At 55.2% G+C, this 22,301-nt stretch overlaps 1 protein-coding gene across 7 annotated transcripts in view; it reads right to left on the minus strand.

Annotated features, from left to right (window-relative positions):
• AGAP3 (ArfGAP with GTPase domain, ankyrin repeat and PH domain 3) overlaps positions 1–22,301 on the minus strand; it is a 76,188-nt gene that overhangs the window by 18,107 nt on the left and 35,780 nt on the right. For 2 of the 7 annotated variants that reach the window (XM_051962989.1, XM_051962988.1), the window contains exons 2-9: positions 15,206–15,264; positions 14,176–14,263; positions 13,900–13,985; positions 11,988–12,129; positions 11,132–11,266; positions 10,836–10,963; positions 7,729–7,887; positions 4,352–4,444 (exon numbers count right to left, since the gene is read on the minus strand). In XM_051962989.1, coding sequence (XP_051818949.1) covers positions 4,352–4,444; positions 7,729–7,887; positions 10,836–10,963; positions 11,132–11,266; positions 11,988–12,129; positions 13,900–13,985; positions 14,176–14,263; positions 15,206–15,264 — 890 coding nt within the window. Of the gene's footprint in view, positions 1–4,351; positions 4,445–4,598; positions 5,509–7,728; positions 7,888–10,835; positions 10,964–11,131; positions 11,267–11,987; positions 12,130–13,899; positions 13,986–14,175; positions 14,264–15,205; positions 15,265–16,590; positions 17,664–22,301 lie in introns of those variants that run through there. The other 5 variants (XM_051962987.1, XM_051962986.1, XM_051962990.1 and 2 more) reach the window with 5 other exon arrangements.

Raw genomic sequence — 22,301 nt, forward strand, 5'->3', positions numbered from 1 at the left:
CCACCTTTCTAGTTTAAGCCTGTAGTATCTGCACTCATGCAACAGACTCTTAATTAGTTTCTCCTTGCCTCCCCTTTCCAATCTCCAACCTCCAGGCTGCCTCCAAACAGGAAATCAATTATATTAAAGTATAGTTATCTAAATATATGAAAGAAAAAGATTCAGAGGTTCAGGTTAAGGATTTCTGCCCTAGAATCAAATACAAATTCTTCTGCTTGATATTAAAAGCTATTCACAATCTGGCTCCATCCTATCTTTCCAGACTTGTCACACACAGTAATTAGCCACATGACCCTCCATCTCCTAGTCCTTATGCCTTGCATAGGCCTGGAATGCACTCACTCCCAATTTTGCCCCTTAGAAAACCTGGTTTCCTTAAAAATTCAGCTCAAGCAAAAATTTTAAAAAAAAAAAATTCAGCTTAAGCAATGTTCCCCACATGAGGCCTTTGCTGACCCCCTCCCCCTCCCTCAGGGGTTGATCACCTTGCATTATCTGCATGGCACTCTGCACAGTCTTACAGATACAAATGCTGCCTCCTAGCTAAAACCCAACTCCCAGAGGGCAGGGACTGGGCCAGTCTGGTACCTTTGGGGCCTGGCACAGAACAGAGACTAGATAAAGCCTGGATGACCAGCCATGACAGGCCTGGTCTGACACACCAAGTGTATGCTGAAGATGGCGCAGACATGGGATTAACGTCAGTTCCACTCCTTCCACCTCCTTTCTGGGGCAAAGCGCCAAAGTAACAGCCCCCCCCCCAAGTTCTGGGGAGAAGGCCTGGATCCACTTCCTGGAAAGCCAGCCCGCGGCTCTGACCACTCAGCTCCTCCCAGGGGGCTGCCCAGTCCTGGCACCCTGCAGCCCGCGGCCTGAATCAGGCCGGCCTGCAAGCGCAGCTCTGGCTCGAGATTCTTAGTAAAGTTCCACCGTGTGTGAGAACCAGACTCGGCCTTTGGGGTGCAGTTTGCTGGACCCTTTTCTGGTAGCTGGAAGGGGGGAGGTGTGGGGACCATCTCTGCCATCCCTGCTAGCTCGTGTGACCCAGGCTTCCTCATCTGGCTGGAAAGTGACGGGCAGATTCTGGGCGGACCCTGGTGAGGTCCATTCTTGCTTGAGGACTCTGGAGCCAAATTCTCAGACAAGTCTCAGGCCTGCGCTGCCCGCAGCCTGCAGCGGCTCCATCTCCAAACTGCCCTTGCCCTCCTCCCACCGCTCCCTGCCCCAGCTAAGCTCCTCGGAACCTCATTAGCTCACAGATCCCAGCTCCTTGGAGCTGGGAAGAAGCCAGACCTCCCTCGTCTTGGATCACCGGGGAACCCGGATTAAGGGACATGGGGGAGGCCCGGCTGGAGTGGGAAGCCCCTTCCCCGGGCAGCTCTCGGGCTTCTTCCTGGGCAGGGGAGGAGATGAGCCAGCAGAGGCGGTAATGATGCTCGTTAGCTGAGAGGGCGTGGGATGAGCCGCCTCAGGCTGCGCGTAGGAGGCAGCTGCAAGATGGGGTCTGGGGACACCACCTCCCTCCCACTCCCCGGTCCTGGCCCAGCCCCTCTCCCAGCCCCCGGCAGCTCTGGGGAAGTACCCCCTTACCCCTGATCTCCTCCCCACATTGCCTCCCCTCCCCCCCCCACTCCTGCAGCTCAGAGGAGGGAGAGCGATGGGGGTCCCTGTTCCCCTCCCCAGACTGGGCTGGGGCTGTGCACGGTGAAGCAGGAAGCAATCTGGGGCGGAATGGAAGCGGTGCGGAGGCGACGGCCCCCAGAGGACCTGTTCCCACCAGCCGCCTCCCTCCCAGCTCCGCCAGCCGACTTAATTGCGGAGTCCGGATTGATTGGGAATGCAAATGGTAAATGAAATGCAATCTCTACTCCCAGCAGGAGCCGGGGGGCTGGGGAGGGGGGGAAAGGGGAAGAAAAGGAAATGGGGAGATAGGACAGGAGGGGGGCAAAGGGGAGGTGCCAGAGCCGAGCCAGGAAGGACAAGGGCAAGGGGGTGGGAAGGGGAAGAGAAGGATAGGGCGAGACCGAGGGGGAGGGATCAGCGTCGCACTGAGGGAGGGCAAGGGCCCGGCTGTCTGGTGGCCCTGTCACCAGCCTCCGTCCCAAGGGCTGGGAAATCCCCCGAGCCGGCAACATGCAGGGCACCTCTTCTCCCCTGCTCCCAGTGGCTGCCTCATCACCAGCACAGTGCCAGAGAGCCCTGCCAACAGAGGAGGAGCCCCCGGCCGAGCAGGGCCCGGAGAGCGGGGCCGGCTCCCACCACTCCCACCCTGAGCCCGAGGAGCGGTGTTCGGTCCTTCCTGCCAGTTACAAGTGGGAGCCCCCTCTAGAAGAGAGCCAAATGCAGGGGCTGGCGAGAAGGGCCTCTGCTCCCTGGGAGCCTGTGTTCTCCCTGTGTCTCTGCACGCGGCTCTCCCTCCCCTGGCAGACCCGCAGCAGAGGGAGGGACTGCAGGAGCCTCGTCTCCACCTGGAGGAGGCAGGGAGCTAACAGGCTCGGGCCCTGCCTCCTGCAAGGGCGGCTCCAGGTGGGGAGAGGGCCATTAGAGAGCTGATGGATGGGCCCGTTACGGCTCTAAAGGGATTTGTCAACCCAAGAGCGGAGCCAGAGCGCCAGCTGTCAGCCCAGAGCACCGGGCCCACGTCCCACCTTCCGAGCCACCCTGACCGACTCCCGGGTCGGGCTCACAGCCCCGTGTGCCCGCTGTCTGGCAGGACACAGTCCCCACAGGGAGGGGCCTTCCCCTCCGTCTGCTCAAGGTGGGGTCAGCCTGCCTCTCACCCAGACGCGATTCTAGAGCGCGGTCCTGCTTCCCCCATACGGACCCCCAGGGGCCAGCGCTGCTCCCCTGTGCAAACCCAGCCCGGGACTCTGATCACGCCCTGTTATTCCCCCACTCCTATACAGACACAGGGTCAATCCTACAGACCCAAGGCAAGAGAGAGCTACTGTGTCTCACCGCATACGTACAAACTGTCCCGAGGGCACAGGTTGCACCTTCTCACCGGTGCCCTCCCCCCCAGAAAGCCCTCCTCCCCGCCCTGTCCCAGGGCGCGATACCCCCCAGCCCCGAGCAGGCACTTCCTTCTGTTGCTGACACACCGGGCTATCAGCATCCCGGCCTGGACCAGTTCAGAGCCAGGGACAAGACAAACCATCTAAGCCCTAAAACTCTACGAAGATGCAGCTACTTGAGAGCACGAGTGTCACCTGCTGGACAGAAAGGCAGTAATGCAGCCCCAGGTGAGGGGGTGGGGCCGGCGCCCCCAGGCTCCAAGGCCTGGCCCGCACCCCAGCGTCCCTGCGCACCTGGGCTCAGAGACCTGCCCGCCAAGCCAAGGCCCGGGCTGCTGAGTGTCAACGTCCTGACCCGGCCCCCGGCTACACCCGGCTTTCGTATTCGCTTCACAGAAATCGTGCCGGCGGAATCCGGCTCCTCCCTGCGGCAGACTCGGGCACGGGCTCCTGCTGACCTTTAGATACCCCGGGCCCACCGAAGCCCTCCTCCCTGCACCTGTACAATAACCAGGCAAGCTTACTTAGCAAAGGGCTACATCCAAAGGAAAAGGGTCTGAGGCGGGAGGTCCCGGGCTGAGCAGAGACTGGGGGAGAAGGACTGGTCCCTGAGCCAGACACGGGGTCAACAGGGTTGGGATCAGCCTAGGAGCATCCCTGGATGAAGTCAGGCGGGACAACTCCTTCTCTCTGACAGAGACTGGCTCGGGGACTTCCCCCCGCCGTCAGCCCGGGGCTTGCTTTGGTGGAACAATCTCCGGGGGGGGGGTTGGGTCTGACCCATCTCAGCTCCCAAGCTCTGCACCAAGTTCCCGGGCCCGCGCCTGGCACGGCCTGTTGCTGCCCCCCTGTGGCAACTGCAGGCACAGCAATCAGGGATTCCCGAGACCCCAGAAGCTGGCAGCAATGGCAGCCGGCCACCTGGGCAGGGGCCGCTCCTTCCGGGCTTGCTACCTCCAATTTTGCCCTTGGCTCTTGGGAAAAGGAGCCGAGCCGGTCGCATCCCAAGGATGGGAGAGCCCAGCGTTGGCTGGGTGATCTCAGGCTCGGAGACTGCAGGAAGGCCTTGAGTATCGGGGGTCCTCTGGAGGAGGAGAAGGGCAGGGAGGGGTCTGGGTTTGTGGGAGAGGCGGCGTAAGCCTTTCCAAGCCCCAAGTATTAGCAAGGCTGGGGCTGCTGCTAGAGAGGCTGACCTCCCCCCTTTTTGCCACAGCAGATGCTGCATAAACCCCGAGCCAACAAAGGAACGGGGGGCCTCTGCTCCCAGGCTTCCTCCCCGCTCTCGGCCCCTCTCCCCGCCGGGGCTGCTCGGGAGGGCGGAACGGCGAAGCGCAAACCTGTTTGATGGGGATGGCCCGGCCGCTGCCGATGCTGTCCACCTTGCCCTCCAGCGCCTTCTTGTCCCGGTCCAGGTCGGCCCCCTTCCGAGACTGAAAGAGAAGAGACACGGGCGTCAGCTGAGGCCGGCGGAGGCGGCGAGGGCGGCCCACTCACACTCGTCCCCCCTCTTCCTCCCTCTTCCTGGGCAGGGTCTGGCCGTGGGCGGGGCGGGGCGGCGGGAAGAGGGAAGGAAATGACACCACGAGTATTCCAACGGGTTTATTCTTACACACGGCACCATACAGAGCAGCAGAGGTCACTGGGCCAGGGCCGCCTCTTACAAAAGAGCAAGGACACGAAAATACCGAGGGCACAATGAGCGCACAGCCCGGGGAGGGGGAGGGTCGGGGTGATCGGGAGGGGGCGGTGGCTGGCAGCGCAGGGCACAACATCGGGGAGCAGAGTCCAGGAGGGAGCGGGCAGGGGCCCGTCTACGACAGACGCCGCGGCGCGGGGCGCCGGGCACGCCAGCATGGCTGGAGGGGCACGGTGGACGGAGAGAGAGGAGAGAGAGAGGCGAGGAGGGCCGGATGCCCCCCGCTGGGCACCCGGGACACAGTCCACCCGAATTCGGCTCCTAGGAAATAGGGGGAGGCCAGAAAGAGGGGGAAAAAGGCAAGCGGCGGCGTCCGGAGCAGGAGCAGCAGTAGTCCATGCAGGAAGGAGCAGAAGGAAGGAAGGGGCAGGAAAGCTTCTCCCCCCAGGAGCAGCTGGGCTGAAGCAGGCGCGTGGACTCCCCCATCCCCTCTGGGGCCGCCATCGCGCTGGCCTGGCCGACGGGCGTGGGGCTGAGCTCCCTTCTTCTCCATGCAGTGAGCCCGGCGCGGCGGTGTCCAGCCGGCCCTGGTCCCCCCAGGCGCCCCGCAGCTGCTGGCTCCAGTGTTCCTAGCCTTCCCTGGGGGGTGGGGGTTAGTTACAAAGGTTCCTGTGGGTCTCTGGAGTGGGGAGCACGGCGGCCGCTTCTCATCTGAGAGCAGTCCCAAGGCCCGGCCCGCCTCCGGCCCCGCACAGGGGGACAATGTCCAGAGGTGCTGTGTCACCACCTGGTCTTCTAATTTGGAAGGAGTTGGAAAGGCCTTTTTGTTGATGAAAAGTTGGAAACAGTGGCACATATCTGCAAATATCGAAAGAATAAAGATTTTGGCAAGTTATACTCAAGCCCGGCGCGGAGCTGGCCGGCCCCGGAGAGGGCAGGCCGGGGCGCCGGGGGAAGGAGCAGCGGAGAGCGGAGAGGTGGTGATGGTGGCGGCGGTGGCCGTGGTGGGGGCGCCCTGCTGGGAAGCCCGGGGGCAGCTGCACCGGGGCCGAGCGTCCGTCTCAACAGGAAATTTTCGCCACTCAGTGGCCCCCGTCCCTCCTGCTGTCCTGCCCGGGCCGCCAAGAGCCACGGGGGCCGGAGGAAGCGCAGCCAGAGGGAGCAGGAAGAACAGACTGGGAATCGCAACCGTCCAGGAGCAAATCGTCGCCACGGGCGGCCTGCCCGAGCCCTCCCGTACCCACCACCGCTCGGGCGCCCCCGGGCTCCGCGGCCCCTGGCCCATCCGGCCTAGGCGGGGAGCGGGCCTGCTGCCACCAGGTTCCCCAGACAGGTGGGCACTCAGGGCGGTCCGAAACCGGCCCGGCTCCCACGGGTGAGAAAAGGAATTCCAAACAAAATGAGCATGGCAGGTCATGGGGGACGGGGGAGGAAGGCAAAGGGGGTGGGGAGAGGGAGCCGGCGGCAACGGCGAGCAGGGAGGGCGCGGGGGCACTGGCAGCACAGCAGGCACAATCACGGGAACAATGGCGGGGGACCGCTTTCCACGAGCAGGGGGTCTCGAGGGAAGGATGATGATGGAGAGGGGAGGGGGACGATCACCCCAAGTAGTGACGATGCGCGGGTGAGATCCCCGGGGCGCACCCACCGTGACAGACAAGCACGAGGTCACACGGAGACAATGGTGCAAAAACTGAGGTCGCCATGGAAACGATGGAAAGGCAACGCGGCCGCCATTGCAGATGGAGAGGATGGGAGGAGCGCCCGGTCTCGAAGAGGAGGCGAGGGCGGGGTGTGAGGTTACCGCCAGCAGCCAAGAGGACAGAGTGTGAGGTCACCACAGCAAGGACGCCAGAGTTGTGAGATGGGGGGGAGAGAGCACGAGCACGCCACAGTCATTGAGGAGCACCATGAAGCTGATCATGGAGGGAGGGGCGGGACCCGAGGGGACGAGGCCCGAGGCCGGGGTGGGCGCTGATGGTGGTCGGCGTGTATGCGGGCAGACAGCGGCATTTACGACACTGGCGGCAGCAGGGGAGGGGGCACAGGCTGTTCCACAAGGAGTAGGAAAAGGGGCAGGGGGAGAAGCGGTTAGCCAGGGTCAGGGACAGGGGAGTGCGGTAAGCAGGAGCCGACAGCGGGAGACCACCGAGCAGAGCATGGGGGCGGCGGGGGCGCCGTGCGCACAAGCTGGAGAGCAGCGGGGGGCCGGAGGACAAGGTGGAGGTGAGGGGCCACGGGAAGGAACGGGCCTCTGGAAACCCTGGCCGTGGACAAGGTTCCCGAGGGCCCGGGCGGAACCAGGCCTGGCTGGCTAGACACGGGGCCAGGCTGGGAGTCAGAACTCTAGGATCTGGGGAGAGACGCGCAGAGTGACGCACAGGGACAGCCTGCCTGGTGGCCGGGACGGCCCCCACCCCCACCCCCCAAGGCCCTGGGGCAAGCTTTGAGCTGTGACCCCAGCGATGGTCCAGGGTGCAAGCCAGAGGTTCGGCCTCAGGGCCGATGGGGGTGGGGAGGGTGGAGGGAAGAGCCGAGGGGGGAGCACAAGATCGCAGGGAGCCAGTGTCTGTAAATGGAGATGGCAGCGGGGCCTGTGTCCGGGACGTCTGCCGGGGCAGGTGTAAGAGGAGGAGGAAGGCGCCCCTGGGGGCGGGGCCCTATGCACTAGGAAACGCTTTCCAGCTGGCCAACCAACCAAGACGGGGAAGGAAGCGGGCTAACCCTATCTGAGGCAGTCCCGGGCGCAGCCGGCCGCTCCGAGCCGGTCGCGCTGCCTGCTCACTGCCTCAGTTTCTCCATCGGCACAATGACCAGCCTCGGCCTAAGATCCCTTCCGGCTCTTTTAAGACTTGGTAGGGATGCTCTAGGAGGGCTGCGTGTGTGCAGGGAGGAGGGGCAAGAGATGAGGAACCTCGGTGGGCCTGGGGAGGGCTCGGGGGGGCGCCCTGGGCGGGGGGCTCGGCCTCTGCCTCAGAAGGCCGGCCTTGTGTGGTAACTGGCCCCTTTCGGGGCGCGGCCTGGCCTGTCCGGAGGGCTCTGGGAGCGGGCGGGGGAGGGAGAGGCAGGGCCACATACCGTGAAGATGTTGGATCGTCGCTTGGACTGCTTGCGGATGGGTGTGGGGGTGGAGGAGGCGGCGATGGTCTCGATGCGCAGCTCCCGCTGGCTGATGCTGGGGGTGGAGGGGACGGAGGATGAGTAGTCGCTGAAGGCGCTGCTGCCGCCATTCGTGGCCTGAGGACAGAGAGTGCTGGTGAGGGGGACTTCGGAGAGGGAGGTCTGGGGAACAAGATGGGGCCTGGGGTCGGGGGGGGCCTTCACACAAGTGCCCCTGAGTGTGGGCTGGGGGATCAGAGAACGATGTTTGTCCCTCAGCCTGCCTCTGCCCTGTCAAGTGGGGATGCCTTCTCCAAGGTGGCGTCCTTCAGGCACCCCAGAATGGGGAGAGGAGGGGTCCCAAAGTGAGGGACCAAAAGGAAGAGCGGGGGGAGATTCTCTTATTGGAGCAGGATGGCATTCCTTGAGCTGGGCATCCAGGGAGGCACCAGAGGAAATGTAGCCGGAGCAAAGGAGCCCTGGTGGTCCCACAGGCCGGCGGCAGGACTCAGTCCCACGGGCTCGTCCCCTCAGCTGGGCGCAACATGGGGGGGGGACCCCGGAGACGCTCCCTGCCTGCGTACAGAGGTGAGCACTGAGTGGAAGCGGGCTTCCCCAGGTGTATACACGGAGGGAAGAAACATCGAGGGCCCGGCCCAGGCCCAGATGGGAGGGGGCATGGAGAAGAGGGAAGCTTCCGGTCCGAGTCCTGTACGCACTACAGGGAAGGATGGATGGGAAAGCAGAAGAGGATATAGGAGGGAAACACAATGGCTTTCCCCACAGGTCAAAGGGGAGGAACAGTTTTCAGGAGAAGAAAAGATGATCGAGAACCGGATAAAAAAATACTCTGAATCACTAGTAAGAGAAAAGCATATGAAAATAACTGAGGCTTTACTGGCCAATGGCCCAAGGATAAAAGCCCATGGAGAAGCAGCAAGACATAATGATAGGCCTTGGCATAAGAGTTCTGCCCCCAGTATTCACGGGCAGGGGGACAGTAGGCAGGTCACCTAACTTCTCAGCACCCTAGGCAATTCTCTCCGACAGAAACCTGCCCAGGTGAAGTCCAGCTCCAGACAAAAAATAAATCAACAAAAACAGACAGATTAACATACTGTCGATGGAGCTGAAAAATGATTCACTTATTCTGCAAAAGTTGGAACCATTGGAGAAAAGTCATTAAACTCATCCTAATTTGTTGACCCAGCAATTCCATGGCCATTTACCCAAAGATAAATGAGAGAAGAAATGACAGAAGGAAATGCCAAAATATTTATAGATGTGCTATTTTGGGGGGATGAAGGGCACCAATAGTAGAAATTGGAAACAAAGTGGATAACAATTTGGGGGACATAAAAGTGAAGGAATACTATAGTTCTAAGAACTATAAAGATGATTTTATAATCTAAGAAACGATAAAGATGAAGGAAGAATTTGAGAAACCTGAGTCAGCCCACAGGAGGCAAAATAAAATAAGAACCATGAAAACAAATCTACCCAATGTCCAAAATAAGGTAAACAATTAAAAAAAAATACTAAAAGCCATTCAATCTGAACTCAATGCCATAACTAATCTTGATTCCAGAGCAGAAGCCTGATGATGATGACATACGTCTGTCTTCCTAGCAGACTCACAAAGCAATATAGTCTGTTAAATACTAATAGGATATCAGTTTGTTTTGCTTAACTGTCTATCTTAGTTATACCAGAAGGACTTGAATGGGAACATCTTAGAAAATGACTGAAATGTGTAAAATGTTTTTGGAAAAAGAAATAGAAAATGTTACAAGGCATTAACCTAACAGATGCCCCTTGACTTAGGAGAGACGGACGCATGAGAGTGATGGAGGAGGACAGGTTGCATATTAAATTCTCATTGGCTAAACGGCTCATTCGTTGACTTGAATGCTTCCCTCCACCCCAATGGATGCATAGAGAGGAGTATATACTAAACTGGCATGTTCCTTCCAAGTCTTATGGCAAAAGGGACACTGGCAAGACTGGGCAGCCTGTTCTCTTGAGTTGTTGTTCTTTTTTTTCCTCCAATGGTTGGGAGCTACTCTGAGAATCATTCTTTAGAAAAAGAAACTATTTTCCTCTCATTCATGTAGGGACAGTCACAGGGCAATTTACACCCTCTTTTAAAGAAAAAGGTGGTCCCTCCCTCCCTGAGTAAGTTATCATTTGAGGACTCAGGCAGGACCTGAAGGAATTGCCCCCTCCTCCTTCCCCAAGGTGGCTTGCACACTGGAGTACTTAAGTTGGCAGTGAGACCTAATCCCACCTAAATCACTTCTGTTCACTGGTACATAGAGAGGCATATGGGTCAGGCAGCTAGGTGGCGCAGTGGATAGAGCACCAGCCCCGAAGTCAGGAGGACCTGAGTTCAAATTCACCCTCAGACACTTAACACTTCCTGGCTGTGTGACCTGGGCAAGTCACTTAACCCCAATTGCCTCAGCAAAAATAAATAAATAAATAAAAGAAAGTAAAAATCATATGGGTCCCTGTGCCATGGGCTACAGAAAAAGTGGGCCCAAAATAGGAAATTGAATTTGGAACTCAAAAATTTCTTTAAACAATACTTTAGAAAATTTCATGTGTAATTGGGAAATACTTAACCAAATAAAAATATGTTTTAAAAAAAGAATAGAGGCCATCGGGCAGCAGTACAGGAATGTGGCTAATGGGAGATGAAAAGTCTCCCCCCCATTAGCCCCTGACTCCTTTTGCCCTTTTATGTCTGAGTTCCCTGTTCAGTCCCCCAAGGCTCCACGTGAGTGAGACTACCAGATGCTTTTCTCCCTGACAGGGAAGCCATTTCATAGTGCGCTGGTTCCGCCAGATGTCTGTGCGCTCAGTGCAGAGGGAGGGGGACTTGGGGTTGGGGGAGGAGCTGGGGATACTCTGCGGGGGGAGAAACACAAACCGCAGGGGGGTCTTCGAGCCTGGCGAACGCCTCTCCAAGGCCATGCTAGCAGGGACACGTATACAGGCAGCGGACACAGCGGCAAGCCTAGCGCAGCAGTGGCCGGGAGAAGTCAAGCGGGGAAGGGGCGGGGCGCGCGCGGCCGGGCCCACACCTGGTTGATGTGCACGGCCGGGATGGAGGCGGCGGACACGGCCGAGTGGCTGGGCGAGTTGGGGAGGGACTTGCAGGGCCCGATGGCTAGCTGTTGTTTCTTCCGCAAGGCCACCACCTTCTGTGCCACTGCAGGGGACAGCACAGTCAAGTTACCTCCTCTGGAGAAAGGGGAAAGCCCGCCTTAAAACCGCCCCTCGAGCGCCCGGCCGCGGCCCGCCGGGGCAGCCTTCCTGGCCCCCTGGAGGGAGGGGCGCTGCTCGCTCGCTCTCCAGCCCGGCCCATGCCCAGCGTTACCATCCTGGAAGACGCGCTCCACATTGAGCCCGTAGGTCGCGCACGTCTCGTAGTAGGTGCAGCGCTTCAGGTCCGTGGAGAGCTTTCGGGCCCGGCTGTCATCGATCACCCGGGGGTTGGCGGCGCTGATGGCGTCTGATGGGTAGTGGGGGGAGAGGAGGAGAAAAAGTGAGCCTGGGAAGGAGCTGAAGTACCCACGGGAAGGACAGACAGGGGCTTCCAGGGAACACGCCTCCCGTTTGTCGGTGGAGGCGGCGACCCACGGCTATGGGAGGAGACGTGTACGCCAGCCGTGGCCACAGCCACCGAGGAGGGTCCTGCCGGGGGCGGCCTCAGGCACCTGGTGCCCTGGCTGGGTGAGCCTGAGCTCCCCAAAAAGGAGTGGGGGCCGCTGCAGGAAGAGCCACGGGAAAGGGCAGGCGCGTTTCAATAAGACCCCTCGCCAAAGGAGGCGTGGAAAGGAGTCCTGTGCCAACGGCCCCCTTTGGGACTGTGGGCAAAGCCTTTTAATGCTCCGGACCGGCTCTAAGGTCCATGGACCTCAAAGTCTAAGGTCTTAAGGCTTTTCTTTTCTAGCTCCAGAACTCTCTGAACCTGTGTTACCTGGGGAAGACGGGGTATGTGAGGGTAGAGGGAGAGGTAATGAGGAAAAGGAGGTTTTAGTTCTGGGCCCGGCGGCTCAGGCAGGGATGAGATGGGGCCCGACGCAAGGCCCACCCACGGACCTAAGTTCAGTCCCGAAGAATTGGGGCTCATGCCCCGGGAGAAGCACACCCTTCCCTTCCACGGCCAAATCCCGCTGAGCTCTAGAAGGCTCCTCTGGATTTCCTCCCTAGCCCAGCCTCCCCAGCCTCACCCTGAGTGCCCACCAGGACCATGGGCACCTCGCTGGCACTACGGTAGCTGCAGAGCCGAAGGAAATAGTTGTACACCGTCTGGAAGCTGATCTCGTCCTCCAGGCTGAACACAAACACCACCGCATCCACCCAGGCGGCAAACTGCAGCGGGGAAGAACCAGGCTCATCACCCCGGGGCCAAAGCTGCCCACTTGGGAGTCCCTCCCTTCTGCCTTTCCCAGAGCACCTCCCCCTCCCCCCGAGAAAGTGGCATGGAATCACGGAAGCGGAAGTCAGAGACCTGCATCTTCCGAGCCGGGACTGTAAGGGCCTGCCCAGCTGAGAGGGCAATGGAGGTCTACACGCTTCCACACGAGGAAGCACTTCCCTTTTTTCTGGCGGGAAGGTGAGGGGCACAGGCTTGTCAGATAAATCAGTGTTTCCCATCCACCAAGTATGCACTAAGCACAGAGATGCAAAATTAAGGCAAATCCCCAAAGAGCTCGTGCAAACAGGGGGACAACAAGCAAACAAAAATACACAAGTAAGCTGAATGTGGGAAAAAGAGGGAATGATTACAAGAAGGAATACCCTGAAATTAAGAGGGATTAGGAAAGAATTCCTCAGGAAGATGGGATTTTAGTTGGGCCTTGAAGGAAATCAGGGAAGACAGTGAGCAGGGACAGGCCAGGGGGACAGTCAGAGAAAATGCCCAGAGCGGAGAGTCTTTGATGGACTGGCCAGGAGGCCTGTGTCATGAATCGAAGAGTATGTGGTGTAAAGTGTTAGAAGGCTGGGCGGGTAGGAGGGGCCCAGGTCATGAAGGGCTCTAAGCATCAAACAATTCTCTGTCACTATCTGTTCTTTTTGCTCAACTAGAGCAGAAATGGTTGTGATGTAGAAAAACACAAAGCAACAATCATCCCAGTCCTCCTATCCTTAAAATCTCTCTCTCCAGTTGGAAGCCTGAAGAAAAGAGGAAGAGAAAAAGGGGGAGGAGGGAGAGACAGACAGTGAGAGACAGAGAGAAAAACAGACAGAGATAGTGAGAGACAAAAACAGAGAAAGATAGAGATGGTGAGAGACAAAGACAGAGAGAAAGATAGAGATGGTGAGAGACAAAGAGAGAGAGAGAGACAGTGAGAGACAAAGATAGAGAGATAGTGAGAGACAGAGAGAAAGATAGTGAGAGACAGAAACAGAGAGAAAGATAGAGATGGTGAGAGACAAAGACAGAAAGATAGAGATGGTGAGAGACAAAGAGAGAGAGAGACAGTGAGAGACAAAGATAGAGAAATAGTGAGAGACAGAAACAGAGAGAAAGATAGAGATGGTGAGAGACAAAGACAGAGAGAAAGATAGAGATGGTGAGAGACAAAGAGAGACAGAGACAGTGAGAGACAAAGATAGAGAAATAGTGAGAGACAGAGAGAAAGATAGTGAGAGACAGAAACAGAGAGAAAGATAGAGATGGTGAGAGACAAAGAGAGAGAGAGAGACAGTGAGAGACAAAGATAGAGAAATAGTGAGAGACAGAAACAGAGAGAAAGATAGAGATGGTGAGAGACAAAGACAGAGAGAAGATAGAGATGGTGAGAGACAAAGAGAGAGAGAGACAGTGAGAGACAAAGATAGAGAGATAGTGAGAGACAGAGAGAAAGATAGTGAGAGACAGAAACAGAGAGAAAGATAGAGATGGTGAGAGACAAAGACAAAGAGAAAGATAGAGATGGTGAGAGACAAAGAGAGAGAGAGACAGTGAGAGACAAAGATAGAGAGATAGTGAGAGACAGAGAGAAAGATAGTGAGAGACAGAAACAGAGAGAAAGATAGAGATGGTGAGAGACAAAGACAGAGAGAAAGATAGTGAGAGACAGACAGACAGACACACAAACACAATGTGTTAGTGGTGGGGGGAGGGTGATCAATCACCTGGAGCTCAGGGGGGCCTCCTTCATCTCGTATCAGCAGCAGGTAACTCTGGCCATCCACTACTATCTCCTTCTTAAATCGGCCCCCTGGGAACAGAAAACATAATTAGGACTTCACCTCAGGGAGGATAAGGAAAGAAATTGGAGAGGGGATTGGAATGGGAAGGGAGGGCTGGGGAGGAGCATCAAAGACCTATCTCTTTGGGAAGCTGGGAACAGGAAGAGGCAATAAATACCAAGTCACTCATGGTGATCACCCAAGACCCAGAAGACTCACCTTCTGGGGACTCCTCCTGGACGTAGGTCCCTGTCAAATATCGATGCACCAGAGCTGACTTCCCGCTAGACAGGTTCCCCACGATGCCCTGAGGGAAAGGCAAGGGAGTGAGACAAGGGGGCAGAGAGCATGAGGCAAGAGGTGTGTGAAAGGGTGAAAATGTGGAAAAGCGAAAGAGATGAAGCACACAGATGGTTCTAAGGAGAGCTTTTCACAGGGAGTGTTAGGGGTATTAATATAGTGAGAAAAGACACATGGTGCAGTGGGATCAGAGTGCTGGGCTTGCAGTCAGGAAGAACTGTATTCAAATGGGGCCCCAGACATTTATTAATATCTGTGGGACCCGGGCAGGTCACCCTCTGTTTGCCTCAATATCCCAGATGTAAAACAGGGATCATAACAGTACTTACCTCCTGGGTTATTGTGAGAATCAAGTGAGATAACAATTTAAAAAACTCTTGGTACAGTGCCTGACATAGTAAATACTAGTAAATGTTAGATATAATTATCAGCTAATATTAGAGTGAGTATAAGAAAAGGATGGAAGGAACAAACATTTATTAAGGGCCAACTGTGTGTATTTTACAAATCTTATCTCATTTGAACTTCACAAGAACTCTGGGAGGTACACTTCACAGTTGAGGAAACTGAGGCAGATTATCTAGATCTGCCCTCTATGCATCCATACATAGAGATAGAGAGTTTTTTATAGACAGTGTTAAGAGTTACTAATATGGGTATCTGAAGATATAGTGCACTGGACAGAGTCCCGAGCTTGCAGTCAGGAAGACTCGACTTCAGACACTTATTACTAGCTGTGTGACCTGGGCAAGTCATGCGCTGTTTGCCTCAGTTTCCCCAGGTGTAAAACAGGGGTCATAATAGTAGAATAACAGAGAAGGAAAGAAGAAATAGATAGAATGACATTGGGAATAAGAGGAGAGAGACCCCGGCCACATGGCTGGCACTTTGCCCAGCTCAGGGGGCAGGTACCCTGATCTCAGTCTCCCTCCCACCTGCCTTCCCTTACCACTTTAAGTTCAGGGACAGAGCGGCTCAGGGTCCATTCTTGGCTATTGACAAACGAGTCTGTGGGGCAAGGAAAGACAAGAGAACTATTAGGGATGGGCAGCCCCTTTCACATCTACTTCTCTGGCCCCTTTTTGGCTCCATCCATTGGCTCCCAAGGACTGGATGTCCCTGGGAGCAGTCTGGCTCTGCCGGGCAGCCCTCAAAACTGGTCCTGGCTGTTGGTGCCTTAGCTTCCCAGGCCCTTCTTCACCTCCCCCCCACCCCAGGATACTCGAGAGTGGCCCCAAGGTTTCCACCGCAGGCCCCAAGACCATTTCCGAGGCGGGCCTGGCACTTGGCAGGACCCAGGAGCCTCCCACAGCGAGTAGAAACAACTCCCCAGGAGGGTGGGGCCACCCACCGCATTCCTGAGCAGAGGTAAGGAGTGGGGAAGGGCTCCTCCCTGGCCGACCCCATGGAGTCTGGGGCCCAGCCTCACTCTTCAGCCCAAGCTCCTCCCGACATAAGGAGCTCCCTCCTTTTCTCTTTGCCGGAGCATGCTCCTCCCCCCCAGCCTCCCCTCACTTTCCCAACCATACTCAACACTCCTGATTTGGGACACACCCCCCACAGCAGCCAGGGAAAAGAGCAAAGGGGAGGGGGAGAAAGAAGCAGCCCCTCCAAAGCGCTGCTGCCGGCCGCTCCCCTGAATCCGACCCTCACTCCCTCTTGACGTGTGGGTAACTCCCATCACAGCCCATGACTATCTTCCTGAGTGATTTTTGTTGTGCTTCTCTCTAGGAAGGAGACCCAGAAAGTCTCCCCCAAATCGATTCCCTTCCCCTCCAAAAGTGTTTGGCCCCGGATGCACAGCCCAGCCCTGGGCTCCAGCTTCATCTCACCCTTTCTGTCAAGCTCCCAATTCCACACGTGGAAAGACAGGCAGCCCCCTCCCTGCCCTCAAAGAGTTTGCCATTCTGTTCTCTCTGGGATGGAGCCCTTCGCTCTGAACCACGTTCCGACTCCTGGGGGGCTGAGTCTGGGGCACCCCACACAGACTGCCAACTTCGCCTGAAAGACTTTCCATGTGCACATTTTCCTAGGCTCTAAGAAAGATCCAACCCTTTCATTACAGATAAGGAAATTGAGCCCAGAGAGCAGTGGCTACCTAACTCAGCAGGTAGGGCAGGCAGCCCATGGCTCTTGGAAACAAGCTGCGGGAACATGCCCGCTGTGTGCCTGGCACAAGAAGCCAGGGGACGCCTACAGACGACGACAGGATCCAGGTTACCTGACTCCTGATCATAGGAGGCAAGTGCCCAGAGGAAGGTTCAAGTGCCAGGAGCCTGCCTGAAGGGGTCCTCTCTGGACAGGACAGGCCGGCCAGCCTTTCCTTCTCCTTACCCGATGCCCGTGGAGAGCTCTGGACCCCCAGGAGAACGGGGGCCGTGGCCGCCCGCCGGCTCCACAGGGGCTCCCGGGCCAGAGAGGCTGCAGATGACCCAGACTCCCTCCTGCGGAAGCGGCTAGTAAGAAGTTTCCAGAGGCTGGCACCCGTACTGGGTCGGGTGGAGTCTGGGGCTGCCTGCCTGCCCTCGGGGTACAACAGGTCCCGGCGACTAGGGAAAGCATGGAGGGAGCTGGCGTCCCCATCGCTCTTGGTTCGAACCCGGGCCCGGGGCAGCAGTCCCGACTCGGAGCGACGGATCTCCTGGCCCCGACGAAGCCGGAAGCTGAAGCTTTTCCTCAAGGCCGAGAAGCCCTTTCTGGGAGACTCGGTGCTCTTCCCGCCGCTCCCCCGAAACACCTGCCAGCGCTGGCTGCTCCAGAGCGAGCTGCCCCTCAGGAAGCCCGAGCTCCCTGCGCGGCCCAGGCCCCCACCCGTGCCATCGGCTCCCGAGAGCTCCAGCCGGTTCACTTCCAGAAATGTCATGCTGGTGGGCCGGGGCCGGGGCTTCTTCTCGCCCGGGGCCCGGCTCCTCCTGGGGGCCTCGGGACTGGGAGACGTGGAGGGCTCAGGAGCGCCCGGGGGCTCGGGGCTGGCTGCGGCGGGGAGCCCGTCAGACTGGCTCTGCTGGCGGCCGGGGCGCGGGCGCAGAATGCTCAGGAGAAGGCTGCGGGTGCTGGAAGGAGCTGCCCCGGGGTGGGCAGCGCAGTAGCTCTTGGGCCGGGGGGGCTGCTCCCTGGCGGCACAGAGGGCAGCCTGGATGGCCCAGGCGGAGGAGCCCTGCAGGTCCAGCGAGTCGGAGACGCTGAGGGTGCGGCCACAGGCGCCCCTGGGCCGCTCCCTGCTGCAGCTGTCACCCCGGGGCCAGCCCCGCTCCATGCTCAGGGGGCAGAGGGGCCCAGGTCCATGGTGAGGGGGGCGGGGGAGGGAGGGCCGCTGCCACCAGGTCTTGGGGGGGGCACTGAGCACCTGGAGCCCGTGCCCAGGCCTCCCTCCTGGTGTCCCTCCCTCCGATCCACCACCAGCACCTGAGAGCAGCAGCCCATCAGGCAAGCCCAGACCTGGAGAGCCCCAGGAGCCAGGGCTGGGGAGGGAGAGTCGGCAAGCCTGGCCTGGAACACCTGGGATCGGAGGCAGCTGAGGAGGCCCGGCGGCTCTCACCCAGCACCCAGAAATCCAGAGGGCAGGAAATGGGTCGGGGCAAGGATCGAAGGCAAGCCGGCTGAAGCGGGGCCGGAGGGACCCCAAATTCATGCAGGTGCTTCTCGGGAAGGGCCAGCGGCTCTCCGCCCCCACCAACGGTCTCCTGGGAAACGAGGGGCTTGGTCGGAGCAGAAATCGCTGCGGCTCCTTCAAAGACAGGGCTTCTGGAAAGAGGCTGGCTGGGCAGGACTTCGGATGTTTCCCCAGACATTTTTTTTTCCTCTTTGGAGACTATAAAAACCTGGGGGAGATAGTCATCTGTCTGGGCCGGGCTTCCACCTACTGTTGTGGGATCAACAGCTAACCCCTGGGCTTGGACTCTACCTTTGTGAGCTAATGACTAACTCTGAGACCCTGGAGCCACTAGTTTCTCCCAACCAGGTGCGACAGTTACCATCCAACTCATCTAAGTCCCCAGGGTCGGGAGGTGGGACCCGATTTCTGGACTAAGGGTTCCATCATTAACTTAGTAAATCACAGGGCTTATTCAGGGGGAAAGAGGTGAGGGAATGTTCCTTTGTTAAAGTTCTCAAACTTTAAACACTAGGCATCTGAGTTTATTAGGCAACTGAAAGTTGCCCCAAACATCATCTGAGATGAGATAAATGCTTGTTTGTTTGTTTTTTTTTTAAATCACTGTTTAAACAATACCATCAAGGTTGTAAATTAGTGCCATAGAATGATAGGTTAAAGGATTTGGGGATGGGTGTATGGGGGTGTGTGTGTGTGTGTGTGTGTGTGTGTGTGAGGGGGAGGACAGATAGAGTGACAGAAAGAAATAGACAGACAGACAGATGGGGAGAACAGACAGAGACAGCACAGAGACATAGAGAATGAAAGAGAGGGGGGGGGAATGGAGATAGAGAGTTTAGCCTAGAGAAAATCACACTCAGAAGGGATGATGCTATTTTTAAGTCCCTCAAGGGCCATCTTGAAGAAGAGGGTATTAGATTCCAGCTTTTGCCATGAGAGCAAAACTAGAAACAACTGATGGAAGCAACAAAGGGGCAGGTTTAGGCTTGATATAAAGAAACATTTCCTAGCAATTAAAAGTTATTCCAAATTGGAACAAGCCGCCCCCGGAGATGTGCCCCCCCACCCCCCATCAGAGATCTTCAAGTGGAATTTGGGTGGCTCCTTGTGAGGAGGGATAAGTCAGGTCCCTGTTGATAAGTTGAGACTGTAGAGTCAACTGAGTTAGGAGCTGAGGGAAAAGGGAGCTTTTAATTCATTTCCAAGTCACTTAAATTAATCCGAATGTTATTTCCCCCTAGTCTAATCATGCTCTGGAACTCTCAAGTCTAAGAATTCCATGGTCTTGCTTGGGAGCTAAAGTACAAGATAAAGTGGCACATTCCTGCTGGGGTCGGCTGGGGGGTGGGGAAAGGGGAGGGGGGGAGAAGTGCCTGTAGAGGGAGGTACCTCTCCATCCTAGGTGCTCCCAACAGAGACAAGAAATGGGAAGTCAGAAATCCTGGTCTGGATCCCCATGGCCTGGCCAGCCATGCCCTGTGTTGATCCACATTTTTTCCCAGTCTAGTATTTAACAGCCAAAAGGACCACTCCTTACTCCCGTCCCTGGGAAGTGTATTTACCAGATTAATAGGTAAATAGACCAAGGTTCAAAAAAAGGGGGCATTCCCAGGTTCAGCCAATCAAGAAGAAAACCAAGGATTCCTGGGTTCCCAACTTGAGGGTTTATTCCACAAACCTCACTGATATGGAGATAGGAAATGTAGCTGCAGAAATTTATAGCTGTGCTTTCCTAGGAAAAACAATGCTTTGGTCCAAGCATTTCCTCCCAGGTGACTGAAAATCCAAGAAGGAGAAGTCTCTGGGGTGGAGGGCCAGGAAGCCAAGAGCTGCGGAGGATCTGCCTGGCCTTGCTTCTGGACTCGGGAGTTCCTTCCTTGGAAAATGCCCTATCTTTCTCCCACAAGGTGGGGAAACCAGGTAGATGGCCACAAACCAGCCCAGACCTTGGTGAACGAAGGGAACTCCAGGAATCTCCGAACCTTTTTGGTGGGAGAATCTCCGCATCCTCAGATCAGCTAAGTCAAGTCCTTGACTCAAAATGTCCCAGGCTTACAACTTTTATCCCAAACCCTGAAGATTATCTTTTACTGTGGATTCCTTTTTAATGAGGCAGAATGCCCAGAACTTCAACCAGAAACTGGAAGACTAGTAAGGGCAGATAATGGTTATTATAATGGTGGGCTATTTCCTAATTTGGCAGAGATTTGTTCCTGTTCCAAAAGAGACTAACTCCACTTTCCAACCCCTCCTTCTCCCACCCTTCCACCACCCACACACCTCTTCTTTCCTTCACTCCAGTCAAACAAGTTTTCTCTGCCCCTTGGGTCTGCTGCTACCCATGCCAACTCCTAAACCAGCAAAAGCTTCCTTCTCTAGACCCAACTCCATTCTAAGAAATCTCAGACTACAGGGAAATACAATTGCACAGAGGCAAAAGAAAGCCCATTAATTCAGTTCAGGATCATAAAGCTGAGATCTTGGAGATCAGAGTCCAACTCCTCATTTTATAGATGAAAATCCTGAGGCCCAACCAACCCAACTATCTATGTTTTAAATTTTTTCTTATTTCCCAATTATGATTAAGACTTTTTAAAAATATTCATTTTTCAAAATTTTAAGTTCCAAACTTTCTGCTCCTTTCCCACCCATTAAGAAGGAAAACAATAGAGTATTAATTATACAAGTGAAACATGCTTCATATTAGCCATGAATCAATACTCTTTTTTAAAAAGTACCTAGCGTGTGTCAGGACTGAGCACACAAACACAAAAAAACCCTACAATCCCTGCCCTCAGGGAGCTTACAATCTAAATATCCCAGTCTACCCAGTTAGGTGATTTTTCAAGATTACATGGGTAATACTATAGGGAGCACAAACACAATTGCAACCCTGGGCTTCGGCCTCCAAAGCCATCAGTCCTTCTTGGGGAAATTCTATTAACATTTAGAGGGAGGAGGCAAGTGAAAAGAGAGCAGCTGATTTGATATGAATGTGCCTCAGACTCCCGTCAACCATCAGCTCTAAGAAACTGCTGACCTCTCTCTGGTGGGTCTCAGAAAACTCAGTCCAGGGGGCAGTATATAGATATATAGATATATATAGATAGAGCACCAGCCCTGAAGTCAAGAGGACCTGAGTTCAAATCTGGTCTCAGACACTTAACACTTTCTGGCCGTGTGACCCTGGGCAAGTCACATAAGCCCAATTACCTTAGCACACAAAAAAAAAGCTCAGTCCTGAGAGACCTGGACGTCTTTGACTGGCATGGATTAATATCTCTAGAGGCTGAGAGAAATGAGGCCATAACTAAAGTATTTGGGCTATGATGAGGAATTTTTTTAATGGCATTTTATTTTCAAGATATGTACAAAGACAGTTTTCAACATTCACCCTTGCAAAACCTTAGGTTTCAAATTTTTTCTCCTTCCCTTTCCACACTCCCTCCCAAAGAAGGCAAATAATCCAATATATGTTAAACATGCGCAATTCTTCTATACATAGTTCCACGTTTAACATGCTGCGCAAGAAAAATCAGATAAAAAAAGAAAAAAAAAAAAGAAGTAAACAACAAAAAAGATGAAAACACTTTGTTTTGATCCACACTCAGTCCCCACAGTCCTGTGTATGGATGTAGATGGCTCTCTCCCTCACAGGAGTATTGGAATTGGACTGAATCATCACATTGTTGAAAGAGCCACACAGCCCTCATTTTAGTGACAAGAAACTGGAAACTGCGTGGATGTCCATAAGCTGGAGAATGGCTGAATAAGTTATGGTCTGTGAATGTTATGAAGTATTGTTCTGTAAGAAACAATCAGTAGGATGATTTCAGAAAAAACTGGAAAGACCTATATGAACTCTTGCTGAGTGAACAGAACCAGGAGATCATTGAACATGGCAACAAGATTATACGATGATCAGTTCTGATGAATGTGGCTTTTCTCAACACTGAGATGATCCAGACCAGGTCCAATGATCTTGTGATGAGGACTGTGGGAACTGAGGGTGGATCACACCATAGCATTTTCATTTTATTCTTTTTTTACAACATAGCATTTTCACTTTTTGCTGATTAATTTGGAGGTGTATACATTTTATTTTATTTCTCATTTTTCTCCTTTTTTGAGTTAATTTTTCTTGCTTGGGAAGATAATTGTATAAACCTGTATGCATATATTGGATTTAACATATTTTTACCATATTTAGCATATATTGGATTACTTGCCGTATAGGGGAGGGGGTGTGGGGGGTAGAAAATCTGGAACATAAGGCTCTAGATCAGGACTTCTTAAACTTTTTCTACTCCCTCTCCCCTCCCCACCCCGGGAATTTTTATTGGATCTCGGGAATACAGGTATATACAATAGATATACACATCAAATATTTACTGATATATCTAACATGTATGAGACTGCCTGCCATCTAGGG

Source organism: Antechinus flavipes, chromosome 5, assembly GCF_016432865.1.
Source record: "Antechinus flavipes isolate AdamAnt ecotype Samford, QLD, Australia chromosome 5, AdamAnt_v2, whole genome shotgun sequence".
Classification (NCBI taxonomy): Eukaryota; Metazoa; Chordata; class Mammalia; order Dasyuromorphia; family Dasyuridae; genus Antechinus; species Antechinus flavipes.